At 43.8% G+C, this 15,041-nt stretch overlaps 1 protein-coding gene across 1 annotated transcript in view; it reads left to right on the forward strand.

The window, feature by feature from the left end:
* The window catches only part of TIMM44 (translocase of inner mitochondrial membrane 44), a 473,841-nt gene that overhangs the window by 231,286 nt on the left and 227,514 nt on the right, over positions 1–15,041 (forward strand). Inside the window, exon 8 of the mRNA XM_068271176.1 lies at positions 145–237. Coding sequence (XP_068127277.1) covers positions 145–237 — 93 coding nt within the window. The remainder of the gene's footprint in view (positions 1–144; positions 238–15,041) is intronic.

A 15,041-nucleotide genomic window follows, 5' to 3' on the forward strand; every position in this document is an offset into this window, starting at 1 on the left:
ACATACAAATAAGAAATGTTTCTTGCAGAATAAATTGAGCCATAAATTGCATTTCTCCTATTTTGCTGTCACTTACAGTAAGCAGTAGAAACTGTTTTATAAATTATAGGTAATCCACAATTATCAAACTTTTTTTTGTTTCAGGGTTCTTTGAAATGAAGATGAAATACGATGAAAGTGACAATGCAGTTATCAGAGCTTCACGAGCTATCACGGACAAAGTCAGCGATCTCATAGGTACATTTATCTTGTTGCAGGGATATCCAGGTCGAGGCCTCAAGGGCTGAGGTCCTCATATTTTTGGCATGGTTCAAATTAACTGATGGGACAGTATCAGGAAGAGTGTGGTTAATAAAGTATAACACATTTCTTCATTTCCATCCTAAACACTGACATGAGTATGGCCCTCCAGAACAAGTGTTGGACATCACTGTCTAATTGTTTTGTTGTTAGACTCTGAATTGAGATTGTTTTTTGTAAGTAGAACTAACTGAATTTTTATTATGGCGTAGGGTTGGCCAATGAGATCAATTCATTTTGAGGCTGGGGTGTAGCAATAGGGGGTGCAGAGGTTGCGACCGCATCAGGGCCCTTGGACCAGAGGGACTCTCTTTCAACCACATTATTAGCTCTCTATTGGTCCTGTGCTCATAATAATCACTTCTATAGATACTTTGAATAGTGGTAATCATTAAACTGTTCCCCACCACCTTCTTGCACCTCTGACACTGTACTTGCCATAGTCAAGTTTTGGTGCACCTTATCAATTGTTATGTATAGAGTGCTTGGGGGGCCCCAATGTAAAACTTGCATCGGGGCCCACAGCTCCATAGCTACGCCACTGTTTTGAGGTGATGTAGATTTATGCAAATTCAGTATGCAAAAGTATGCAGCTTGAAAATGGACCAAGGAGATTCTGCCTTAACTTGCTGGATCAATTTTCAAGCTGCATACATTTGCATACATAATTTGCACAGTCCTGGATCAGCTTTGAATTAATTGCGTATCATTGACCATCCCTAGTTAGATAATCACTGTTTGTGCTTAGCTGTAAAAAAGATGAATCAAATAGTTGTTACACCCTTTAGTAATTTCTCTTTGGTTGGGAAGAACTGACATAATTTGTACTGTAAATGCCTATCGTTCAAAATGGTTATAGCACCTAAACAATGTGTTTGAAAACTTCACATTGCTATTGTTTTTGGATGCTAATGGAAGCATACAAAATATGTGCATATATTTCACATGTTCTATCAAATGGAGACCGAAGGTTGTCTGAAACATTATAATGGATTTCATGTGATATGTGGTCTTCACTAAGGAAAGATTTTTTTCTTGAATCACAGAAATATACTTGTAATCTGGAGGACTCTCCAGAAATGGGAGAATCTGTTGGAAAACAAATATGTGATTGTTTAGAGAAACCAGACAAACATCTGTGGTTTTTTTAAACAAACAAGGGGGGACTTGCAGTCGACCCCTGATCGCTCTCTCTATCTACCTAGCTCTAGATATTCTGCTGGACAGAAAACGAGGTTTTCTCCTTGAGCTGGGTTTACCCCAGAGTAAAGTTTCTAGCAATTTGGTTAAATGACAAATAATTTCAGGGCAATTGGTCTCTGAACAGATTTGTTTGACAATTTGAAGTAACCTGTATTGCTGCTTGGGATAATGTTGTTTTTCTTCTCAGACGCTAACAATAAACTGGGGCGCATTTCTGCTGGACTGGGGCCTGCAGAGAGCATACACCTTTTCTCCAATGAATTAGAAAAGGTACTTCAAAAAGTGGTGTAGGATCAGGCCACTAAAATTATTTTTATTCCAGACTGGTTAAAATAGGTTTGGTTTCAGCTATTATCCTACCATGGTAGAAAAGCCTTTGATCCTGCAGATCTTGAATGATGTTTTGAAGCGGGGCAGATAGGCCATACTCAGTGGACTGTCTGTATCTGAAGGTGTGATTTACTCAGCCTGAACAAAGGCTATTATTTGTCCAAAACAGCAGAGCTATTGCTATACAGCAACTCTCTTTTATGTCATTTTTATATTGAAATAAAGAGTTGAAAACACTTTTCATAGTGGCAGGTACTGATTCCCTTCGTATGATGTTACTTTTTGAACAGGGCTCGTTACTAAAACAAAGGTCCGTCAGAACAATTTGTTTCCACTTTATTGCATGCAACAAAGAAAGCAAACTTTTGTTTTTCTTAACATCTTAGTAAGGGGGCTTTTAGGACCATTGTAGTCCCTTACACACTCCAATGAGTTCTGGGTCACCATGAGCTTGCTGGTTGCATGCAAGGGGACTCTGTCACCTAATCAATTTTCTTCAGGTTAGGTTTCCACTAATACATTGCAAATTTGTTGCAGAAATTGCGCAAACGAATGCACATGCAACTTTATGCGAAGAAATCACATTGAATTCATATATTTTTTCTAGGAGTGGATTTAACCACGTCAGTACCTGGGTGGTTTTTTTAATTGAAATTTGTGCGAGATTGCATGCAAATTTGAATTGTAAACTACATGGTGAAAACACAGGAGAATTTTTTGATGTATTACATTACATATGAACCACACACTATGCTTGTGGTGGGACATTTATGATGGCTCTTCTGTGAAGATTTTTTTCGCACAGCCTTATGCGCAGATGATGTTTTAGTGGAAACCGGTAGTAAGAAATCTGAATGTTTTCTAGACTTCCTTCAGAAAATTCTAGATATAGGTCAACATTCTACACCCTTAACCACTTCGGTCTCTCTGGACGGATATATCCGTCCAGATAGTCTGCACAGCTGCTGCGGGGCCATGCGCGCACTCGCGCGCGCACCTGCCGTCTTTGGCTGCCCCTGAGATCAATGAATGGGAATACAGATCCCATTCATTGATCTGTGTTCCCCTAAAAAAAAGACGGAGAATCAAAAACTCACTGTGGCCATCTGATGGCCAAATAGTAAAACTACATCTACATTTTGTTTAAAATATACACAATACATTTAAAGGAATACTTAAGTCTAGAAAAAAAATGACATTTACTCACCTGGGGCATCCCTTAGCCCCCCGAAGCTGGATGGTGCCCTCGCAGCCCCGCTCCGATCGTCCTGTCCCCGCCGGCGGCTACTTCCGGTTCGGCGACAGCCGCCGACAGGCTGGGAACGCGTCTGATTTTCCGCGTTCCCAGCCGCTGCTATCACTCTCTATGCTGCTATAGCGTATATAGCAGCATAGAGAGTGATAGCAGCGGCTGGGAACGCGGAAAATCAGCCGCGCTCCCAGCCTGTCGGCGGCTGTCGCCGAACCGGAAGTAGCCGCCGGCGGGGACAGGACGATCGGAGCGGGGCTGCGAGGGCACCATCCAGCTTCGGGGGGCTGAGGGATGCCCCAGGTGAGTAAATGTCATTTTTTTTCTACACTGAAGTATTCCTTTAATTTAAAATCCCCTTTTTAAATCCCCACTCCGAAAAACCCCAAATAAAATTTTTAATTTAAAAAAAAAAACGATAAAAAAAAACATAAATAGTTACCTAAGGGTCTGAACTTGTTTAATATGCAAGTCAAGCAAGTGTATTACTATACTTTTTTATATTATAAGCTTGTAAATAGTGATGGACACAAATTGAAAAAATGCACCTTTATTTCCAAATAAAATATTGGCGCCATACATTTTGATAGGGACATAATTTAAATGGTGTAATAACCGGGACAAATGGGCAAATAAAATATGTGGGTTTTAATTATGGCAGCATGTAGTATTTTAAAGCTATAATGGCTGAAAACTGAGAAATAATGAATTTTTTCAATTATTTTCTTAATATTCCCGTCAAAATGCATTTAGAAAAAAATAATTCTTAGCAAAATGTACCACCCAAAGAAAGCCTAATTCGTGGCGCATAAACAAGATATAGATCAATTAATTGTGATAAGTAGTGATAAAGTTATTGGTGAATGAATGGGAGGTGAACATTGCTCGGATGCATAAGGTGAACCGACACTGTAGGCTGAAGTGGTTAAAGTGCAGTTAGAAGTTTTGGGTGTGTACTTCATGATTCCCTTTATTTCAAATAAAATATTTTATAAGGCGGTAAAAGCAAAGTCGGTGGTGAAGAAACCTTCTGTACCACCTTGGGATCTGAATTTAGTTCAATACTTTATTATTCAGTTCCATTCCATAAAGTTCCATTAAAGCGGAATATAACCCTGTATTTCAACTTTGCTCTAAAACATTATTTACAGCATATTATATGCAACCAGCATTTTTTTTTTTTTACTAGACCAGCATTGGAAGGGTTACACACAGAGTTTTAAAGTTCGGTGGAGAGAACTGTAGACGCATCCGAAGCTTACATAGATGCATTTAACTAAAAAATGTAACAACTGTGGAATGTGACTCGCTCTCTCTGACTGTGCAGGAGCTGGAGGACAGCCAAAGAGTGTGTAACATTCCTCACTTGTTACATTCTGTTTAGTTAAATGTATCTATGGAAGCATTGGATGCGTCTTCAGTTCTCTCCACAGAACTTTAAAGCTCTGTGTGTAACCCTTCCAATGCTGGTCTAGTAAAAAAAAAATGCAGGTTGCATATAATATTCTGTAAATAATGTTTTAGAGCAAAGTTGAAATGCAGGGTTATATTCCGCTTTAAAGGAGTTCTGTCGCGGGATTCCGACGGATAAAAACGGACACTTACCTGAGGCTTCTATCAGCCCCCTGCAGCGGTAATGTCCCACGCTGTCCTCCTCCGATCCACCGTTCGCCACCGCCGGTCCTGGTCTAGCGCGGCATGAAATCCAACTGCGGCTGCGCTGCAGTGGCCGCGCACCCTCTCGCTTCTGCCCGCGTCATCGGAAGCTTACTGCGCAGGCGCAGTACAAGAAACCTTTGTACTGCGCCTGCGCAGTAAGCTTCAGATGACCGAGAGGGAGCGCGGCAGCACGCGTTATTCGTCTGTGTAATAGACAAATACTAGCCCGGCGGCGGGGAACGGCGGATCGGAGGAGGACGGCGTGGGACATTACCGCTGCAGGGGCTGATAGAAGCCCCAGGTAAGTGTCAGTTTTTATCCGTAGGAATCCCCTGATAAGCCTGATGGATGATTTTAAACTGAATTAATTTATCTCTGGTTGAGATCAGGTACTCAAAAGGCTTAATTAAAGTATCTTCCCAATCTTCATCATCTAAATTGGGTATCATTGCGAGCCAGGGCTGCTTATAGACCTCAACGTGTGGTCCAGTGATTAATATTATGCTTTGGTAAATTGCTGAAAGGGCTTTGGTGAGGTTCCCGTTTGCAATTATATCTTCTATGGCAGAGGAAAGCAGCTTGACCGGCTCAAGCCCAAACTGCGCCCCAAATGTGTCTCAGCTGCAAATACCTAAAGAACTAAGAAGTTGGCAGAGAGAAAGTGGTTTTAAGAGTATTGAAATCCATTAACTAACTCTCTAGTTAAAATAATGTGTTCTAGGCAGGTTATCCCTTTTCTAATCCATATAACTGGATCAGGGATCTTGAATAAGTGTGGTAGAGTGGGATTGTTCCAGAGTGGGACCCTTGGGAGAGAGGGAGAGCCTGCTGTCACAGGAGCCCTAGTGGCTGGAACGCGAAATGCCTTCCAAACTGTTACAGCGCACGGATCGTGCAAACTGTGGTCGCAGTCAATGCGTAGAAACCGTTGGGAATTGGCCGCAGACCAACCAGAAGGGTGCCTGTGGGTTACAGAAATACACTTTACACACTATTTCAGGGTATCTGCCACCACTTCTGCTTTCCTGGGTCAGAAACACCCACTAACTAGCTATTTCTAGGCCTGCAATAAAAACGGTTAAACACTCTATTCTGTCTAGCTAACAACAACAACACAATAGTAGCGTCTCTCCAGAGACCTGAGTTCAGTTTCTGTGTCTGGCTGTATAGCAGGTGTAGAGGAACAGTAAACGACTTTGATAAAGTCTTTATTTACGTGCAATATAAATAATTCATATATACAGAAAATTATTAAAATCAACAACTATTGAAACATTAATAGCCAGTATGAAATAAAAAAGGAGAAAATACTTAGGGTTTGTGGAAATATGTCAGTTCTGGGAAAAACTTGTAAAGTTCCTTGTTTCAGTTCAAGAGCAAAGTTCCTTTGTTCAGTTCAGACAAGATGGCCGCTAACCACATGGTCCCCTGGCTAGCAGCGTGCTCTCGTGATGGTGGAATTTGGAGGACTGAGGTCTGCCTGCCGCCCATGTGCTTTTGACGAAGCTGGTTTGGGGGTGTGGCAATGCCGGCCCCCTCTGAATTACCCACCAATGACAGTTCATTCCTTCTGAGAGATTTTAGGTTTAATTCAATCAAGGAGGAGAGAAGGGTACTGTTGCATAAAATACCCTTTATTGTGACCGGGTCGACACACAGGTTACAGCAGTGGGGGGAGGAAAGTTGTCTCCTTCACCCCCACTGCTTTGCTGGCATCAGAGCCGCTTGCTGTGTCAGTGAAAAAAGAGACCCAATCCGATCTGCCTGCCAACAAGCGGGTGTTGCAAACATTGGCTGTTGCCTCCTGAGTGCCCGAGGTTCCCGGGCCCTCTGCTTCAGCTTGTTGCATTTGTGCACAGTATGAAACAACAGGCAATTCAATTGGAAAAGACAGGAAAAAACTGGCACTAAATGCGGCAGTGATGGATGCTAGGTCACACTGGGCTTACCTGCAGCGTGCTCCCATGTAATGCAAAGTCCAATTCAATCAAGGAGGAGAGAAGGGCACTGTTGCATAAAATACCCTTTATTGTGACCGGGTCGACACACAGGTTACAGCAGTGGGGGGAGGAAAGTTGTCTCCTTCACCCCCACTGCTTTGCTGGCATCAGAGCCGCTTGCTGTGTCAGTGAAAGAAAAGACCCAATCCGATCTGCCTGCCAACAAGCCGGTGTTGCAAACATTGGCTGTTGCCTCCTGAGTGCCTGAGGTTCCCGGGCCCTCTGCTTCAGCTTGTTGTATTTGTGCACAGTATCATCCATCACAGTAGCATCCATCACTGCCGCATTTAGTGCCAGTTTTTTCCTGTCTTTTCCAATTGAATTGCCTGTGGTTTCATACTGTGCACAAATGCAACAAGCTGAAGCAGAGGGCTTTTTTTTTAGGTTTAAACTTGTAAAATGCCGTAACTCACAAACGATACATGTCATATTTAGGTGGATAACCGATTCATACTTGTCGGAAAATACAGATTAATATGGCATCAGACATGGCTGGTGCAGCGGACCCAGTTCTTGAGAAGGTCATACCTCAATAACCGGACGGGCTATCATGATGAATTTCATATCAGCTCGATGGCCAGATTTTACCGAATAAGACTATATGAATTTCATAGCTGTGCGATATACGTTTTTCGTATACCGACAGGAAATCATACCACACATGCTTTCAGATCTGCCTTTCATCGGTGCCATGAAGTCTGTGTGAAAGCAGGTTTTGAATAGCCCCCTGCTGGGAGGGAAGCCTTCTCTGAATAGAGTCCCCATCTGGTGACTAGGGACAGTAATTAAAAATAAACATTCTCCTTGGGCATAAGCCTGGCCCAAGCTAATTAACAAATCAAAACACATCTTGCACCTAAATTAGGGCAGAGGAGAAAACGCCAGGAATGTCAGTTCTGCTCGCTGCAATGACTACACAACCAATCTAGGTCTAGCTTGTCAATGGCAATCGGTGCAATAAACAAATTGCGTTCTCGTTGCTCACGGCTGTTCCGTGACACTTGCCACCCCAGGAGCCTCTTTTTGGTATATTGCGTTAGAGGAAGTATGTTATCTAAGAAGTAATCTGCAGAGTTGTTAGAGATGGTTATCCCTAGATATTTAGTTTTGGAAACAACCTCCAGCTGAGTTTGTACTGATAGAGCATGGTTCAGAGGAAGTAGCTTGGACTTTCCCCAATTCACAATTAGACTAGTATAGCGTGAGAACTGCTTAAATAGCTCCAAGACTCCTTTAAAGAGAATCTGTACTCTGTAATGTGTTGCTTATAGCAAGGCATCTCTTGGCATAAGTTTGCATTATTGAAGTCTCCCAGGATGATGAGGAGGGCCTCCAGGTGGGCGGTTTCACACCGCGAGATGCTGTCACTAAGTCTTGGTGCATGCGTCTGGTGGGATGTAAACCCCAACGAGAATGAGGGAAGAGAACTCCCGGGGGGAATACTGAGGCCTGCAGTTAATGGTAAATAACTCAACATCTGGGGTGCAGATCTTGCTAAGAGTGATGGTATTGGTGCACCAGGCAGTGTTGATATAGAAGCAGATTCCCCCAGCGCTCTTTTTCCCAGAGAGAGCTAAGTCTCAGTCTGCGCGTAGGAGGTCGTAACCCGGCACGTGCAAGGAGTTGTCGGGGATGCTGTCGCGCACCCAGGTCTCAGTGAAGCAGAGAACAGGGGTGTTCTTGCCAATCAAGGGTTTGCTGCTGAGTAATAGGAGCAGCTCGTCCACTTTGTTTGGGAGTGAGCAAACGTTTGCTAGCAGGATGGCAGGGACGGGAGAGCATAGGCTTTTCCTCTTGAGCAGCACCTGGGCCCTGCCCTTCTCCCTCTGTGGCGGCGTTTACTCTGAGCACGCTCTGTGGTCAGATGTTGGATGTGAGCAGTGACTGCAGGGGGGTTCTCTCAGGTGGCTGGAGGCTGACTGTGGGTTCCCATTTGAGGAGGTCATCCCTGGACAGGGTGGCAATGTGGTGTGTTGCCCGTTCTGCACCCATAGCAAGAGTGCCGTGGTAAAAGGAGGTGGAACGGTGTGCTGGCAGGTGGAAGTGATACAGGGAACATGCAGCACACACTAAGGGACTGAGAGCGGAGCTGGACTGCAGAGTCCTTAAGGGCCAGGAAGGCAGTTAGCAGGCAGGCAGGTAGCAAGAACACATTGCACTGGTTGGCATTTTTACTACAGACCAGGTGAGCAGCAGGAAGCAGGGCACAGTACAGTGGGTGGCACAGCGCCTATGGAGCATAGGCAGTATTGGGGCAGAGTTTATAGATTTCACAGTGTATAGGCAATGGAGCGTAGGCAGAAGCAGAGCAGAGACCCCAGATCCCACCGTGTGTGGTCGGGCACAGTCAGCAGCAGGCGGACCCCGGTATGGTGGATGGCACAGCTAGTTCCAGACAGACCAGACCAGCGCAAAGCAGAGCACAGTACAATGAAGTGACACCCCACCATGGAGCACCCCGCAATAGATCCACGTGTGTGGTCGTGCACGATCAGCAGTACGCAGAACACAATGTAGTGGATAGCAAAGAGGTACTACAGTGCTGCCCATAATTATTCATACCCCTGGCAAATGTTGATTTAAAGTTACTTTTATTTAACCTGCAAGTCATTTTATGACTGGATATGACATGGGTATCTCCCAAAAGATAATATGATGTACAAGAGGCATTAGTGTGGGGAAAAAATAACATTTCTCAGCTTTTATTTACATTTAAGCAAAAAGTGTCCAGTCCAAAATTATTCATGCTCTTCCCAAACTTTCACAGTCTGTGGGAAAATCCAAAGTTCTAAACCATTCCAAATAATAGTCCAAGCTGTTCTAAAGCATCCTAATTACCCTGATTAATTGGGAACAGCTGTTTTAATCAACTCAACAGGCGAAAAACAGCAGCTCTCTACAGTTGGTTTGTGGACAGTCATGGCTAAAACAAAGGAGCTCAGTGAGGACCTGCGGCTGCACATTGTGGCTGCTCACAAGTCAGGAAAGGGCTACAAGGCCATTTCTAAATGTTTTCAAGTTCCAGTGGCTGCAGCGCGAAGTATTATTAAAAAATACAAGATGTTCCATGCTGTGAAAAATCTCAGAGGACATGGTCGGAAGGCAAAAGTGACACCTGTACTGGCCAGGAGGATATTGGGAGAGTAGAAAAGGGATCACCACCAAGGCTATCCTGGTGAATCTGGGCTCTGCTGATGGCAATGTCTCAAGCCAGACAATCTAACGTACACTGCACACTGCTGGGTTCCACGGATGCAGACCAAAGAGGATGCCACTTCTCCAGACAGGGCACGCAAAAGCTCGCTTGACTTTTGCAAATGCTCATCTGGACTAAGCAGACGACTTGTGATCTTCTGTGTTATGGTCAGATGAAATAAAAATTGAATTGTTTGGTCACAATGATCTGTTTGGTCACAATGATCTGTCCTTCATTTGGCGTAGAAAAGAAGAAGCCTTCAACGCAAAGAACACCATCCCCACTGTCAAACATGGTGGTGGGAACCTAATGCTTTGGGGTTTTTTTCAGCCTATGGACTAGGGAACCTAATCACAGTAAACAGCACCATGAAAAAAGAGCAATACATGAGGACTCTCAATGACAACATCAGGCAGTCTGCAGAGAAACTTGGCCTTAGGCACCAGTGGACATTTCAGCATGACAGTGACTCAAAACACGTAGCAAAAGTGGTGAAGAAATGGTTAGCAGAAAACAACATTAAAGTTTTGGACTTGAATGCAATTGAGAATCTGTGGAGGGAGCTAAAGATCATGGTGATGGCAAGAAGACTTTCCAACCTGAAAGATTTGGAGCTCATTGCTAAAGATGAATGGGCAAAATACCTGTGTAGACGTGCAAAAAGCTGGTTAGCAGACAACAACATTAAAGCGGATCCGAGATGAAAACCTAACTATACCAAGTAACTTGTCTATATATCTTATCTAAAGTTTTGATAGTTTACACAGCATATCTAGCTGCAAACAGCTTCAAAAGTTTATGATTATTTATTCCTGTGATACGAGGGCAGCCATGTTCTGTTTGTCACATTGTCACAGGCTGAGGGCTGGAGATGCTATCAGCTTGCCTGTGTGTAAATTCAGTCCCCTCTCCTCCCCTCTGCCTCTGAAATCAATCCTCCTCCTGCCCAGTCCTCCTCCTGCCCAGACTGAGCTCCCATAAGCCCTTGCTACAGTGCCAAGGCACAAAAGGAGCTGTGGGCGAGGCTTGTTTAATTTACAGGGAATTAGAGTATTAAAACAAAACACAAAAAGTATTTGGCTTGAGGAATGCCCTATAAACTATATGAAAGGAACACAATTATGCAATGAGTAAAAGTTTATCTTGGATCCACTTTAACGTTTTGGAGTTGCCCAGCCAGGGTCCTGACTTGAATCCAACTGAGAATCTGTACTCGAAATATAAGACTTCCTCCTAAAATAAGCCCTAGTGGCTGAGAACCAGGCGGGGACATGGTTGGCCCTGGGGTCCTGCCCACTTCACACACCCCTTCCCCCCGATTACCCTGCCCGCCCCCTCACATGTTACCTCATCTGTGCCGGCCCCTGGCCCCCTCATTACAGAGTCGGATGCCGTCGCTGTTCATGCCTGGCATAATTCAAATCGCCGATCAGCGGTAAAAGGTAGTTAATGCAGTCCAGTAGCAGCGCCGCCTTGTACAGGAAGTAAACAAAGATCACTTCCTGTATTCGGCAGTGCTTACTGGACTGCATTAGCTGCCTTCACCGCTGATCTGCGGTTTTAATTATGCCGGGCATGAACAGTGGGGGTATACGACTTTTTAACGAGGGGGCCAGGATTCGGCACAGATGAGGTAAAGCGAGCGGGCGAGGGAATCAGTCTATATACAGGGAATCTGGCCATATACAGGGGGAATCTGCCTATATATAGGGGATCTGGCCATATACAGGGGGAATCTGCCTATATACAGGGGATGTGGCCATATACATAGGGATCAGGCTATACACAGAGGATCTAGCGATACACAGGGAAATCTGCCTATATACAGGGGATCTGGCCATATACAGAGGGATCTGCCTGTGTACGGAGGGAATCTGGCTAAATACTAAAAGGGAATCTGGCTACTCCCACAAAATATAAGACCTCCCTGAAAATAAACCCTAGCACATATTTTGAAAGAAAAATTAATATAAGACAGTGTCTGTGTTTCGGGGAAACACAGTATAGATCAGGGTGATGGCAAGAAGTCCCTGCTAAAGATGAATGGGCAATAATACCTGTGGAGACATGCAAAAGCTGGTCTGCAATTTAAGGAAGTGTTTGATTGCTGTAATAGCCAATAAAGGCTTTTCTATTGATTCTATTGGGTATGAATAATTTTGGACTAGACACTTTTTGCTCAAATGTAAAGAAAAGCTGAGAAATGTTTTTTTTTTTCTCAATAATGCCTCTTGTACATCATATTGTCTTTTGGGAGACACCCATGTCATTCCCCGTCAAAAAATTACTTGCTGGTTGAATAAAAGTAACTTTAAGTAAAAATTTGCCAGGGGTATTAATAATCATGGGCTGCACTGTATAGGTCAGGCATGGACAAACTCGGCCCTCCAGCTGTTACGGAACTTCAAGTCCCACAATGCATTTGCCTTTATGAGTCATGACTGTGGTTGTCAGACTCCTGCAATGCATTGTGGGACTTGTAGTTCCTTAACAGCTGGAGGGCCAAGTTTGCCAATGCCTGGTATAGGTAGACTTGTACTGGTGCTGCTTTATATAGGAGCAACCTTCAGAACTGTAACGTAATGTTGCTCCCATGAACGTGTGTTGCTGGCATTTGTATGAATGATGGATTTTGAATGTGTGTTGCTTTTAAAGCACACCCGAAGTGAGTGAAATATGTAGGCTAACCTATTTATTTCCTTATTTTCCTACTGATCATCTGCCTCCTATAATTTTTCCATAGACCCTGAACAAGCATTCAGAGCAGACTGGATTCGCTGCATGCTTGTTTCAGGTGTGCCATTTAGACACTACAGCAGCCAAACAGATCAGCAGAACTTCCAGGCAACTGTAAAAGTGGCCACATATGTTACAACTTTTCTGTTCGATTTCAACCCAATTCAATTCAAAAAGTTTGTTGTATCAAAAAGTTGAAAGGTGGGAGTTTTTTTTTTTTTTTTAGTTTTCGATTGAATTTCTCGTTTCTCTTAGGTTTTTTTTTTCTTTGTTTAGATTGGACATGGAAAATTCAGACCACCTTCACCAAAAATGTAATGGTGTGCTATGGATTGTCAAATTGTATTTGACTACAATAAATTGTACTGTATATAAGTAATCCATACATATCAAACGTTGTTTTTTTTTTTAACAGGTTTATTGAAGCATGGTGCAATAGAAGTCACATTACAGCAATTTATTCCACATTAACAAAACCAAATCCCATTAATAGTTTAGCAGTTTGTGGTAACAGTTGTAGAGACCTTTTCTAAATCCGCACAAAATAAGAAACCATGCCTAAAGGCTTCAGTTCTTAATTCAGTTTTCAAGGTCTTATGGAAAGTTAGCATTGTGCCATCTTTTCACGTAACGAATACATTTTTACAAATTAACATAAACCAAACATGCATAGTTATGCTAATTTACAACAATATATTAGGTCACTGTCTTCTACCTGACCTGCCAGATATATTCTTAAACTGCTCTTCAGCCCCAAATTATATCTACCGTATATACTCGAGTATAAGCCAAGTTTTTGAGGCCACAAAAGTGGCCCAAAAGTGGGGGTCTCACCCTATACTCGAGCCAACAGTCAGTAGTGTCCCCCCCGAGTGCTCCCACCGCACCGCAATGTGAATTGTAAGCCCAGCGTTAACGGCGCTTTAACCCCGTCGCGTTTGCCACATGCAGAGTTGTAGCGATAGAGCATTTTTTATCCATGCTGTTACAATCCCCCCTCCCGCCGCCAGATTTAAATGTGTGCCACTGCCACACCTGTGATGTATCCCTTCCGAGTGTCCCCACCAGGAGCCCAGCATTAATGGCCGTTTTAGCCCCGCCCACGTACAGCAGAGTTGTACTAATATAACATTTGGTATCCGAGTGACTACCCCACCTTCCCCCTCCCTCCCCACCGCTTGATTGACAGACCAGTGGCGTCCCTATGTCCCATCCGAGTGTCAAGATATGAAGAGCGATCTGGTTCACTTTCTGGTGTGCGCTGTGTCAGTATTCCTCAGCCGGTCACATGCAGGCTCATCTCTATGATCCATGCAGTGCATTTGATAGGCTTCTCTAGAGGGCGCTGTAACAATGAGCCTGTGACTGACGCTGCAGGGGAATCCTTACAGCATGGGTGGCCAAGATAGATACACAGATCGCTCTTCATATCCTGACACTCGGACGAGACATAGAGATGCCACAGGTCTGTCAATCAAGCGGTGGGGAAGGTGGGGGAGTCACACAGATACCAAATGTTCTATTAGTACAACTCTGATGCACGTGGCAATCGTGGGGGCGGGGCTAAAGCGGCCATTAATGCTGGGCTCCTGGGGGGACACTCAGAAGGGAGACATGACAGGTCAGGCACTGACACATATTTCAATCTCAACGCAGTGGACAACCCTCAACTCTTCATTGTTTGCTAATTGTGGCATACCCTACTAAGCACCCAGCTAATTGGTGCCTTGCCTTGAGTTAGACACTTCTCTCCTGATCCGAGCCAGGAACATACAGGGACAATTATTTTTACTCTTTCTCTGAAACAAAAGGCAATCATGGCTGATGCAGTATTTGCTGCCTTTTATCTGTGTACAGTTATCATTATTCAAGTATTTGCATTCCAGGGGGCACTGCTGTACAGGCAAAGTTGATTATAGCTTCACACCACAGCACAATAATGATGGCTGTGTGCAGATCAAATGCAGCAGCAGCTGTGCTTGTTTTTGGTTTTACAGGCACGTGTGTACAGTGGGTTACAAAAGTATTCGGCCCCCTTGAAGTTTTCCACAGTTTGTCATAATACTGCCACAAACATGAATCAATTTTATTGGAATTCCACGTGAAAGACCAATACAAAGTGGTGTACACGAGTGAAGTGAAACAAAAATCATACATGATTCCAAACATTTTTTACAAATAACTGAAAAGTGGGGTGTGCGTAATTATTCAGCTACCTTTGGTCTGAGTGCAGTCAGTTGCCCATAGACATTGCCTGATGAGTGCTAATGACTAAATAGAGCGCACCTGTGTGTAATCTAATGTCAGTACAAATACAGCTGCTCTGTGTCGGCCTCAGAGGTTGTCTAAGAGAATATTAGGAGGAACA

Source organism: Hyperolius riggenbachi, chromosome 1 (assembly GCF_040937935.1).
Source record: "Hyperolius riggenbachi isolate aHypRig1 chromosome 1, aHypRig1.pri, whole genome shotgun sequence".
NCBI lineage: Eukaryota > Metazoa > Chordata > Amphibia > Anura > Hyperoliidae > Hyperolius > Hyperolius riggenbachi.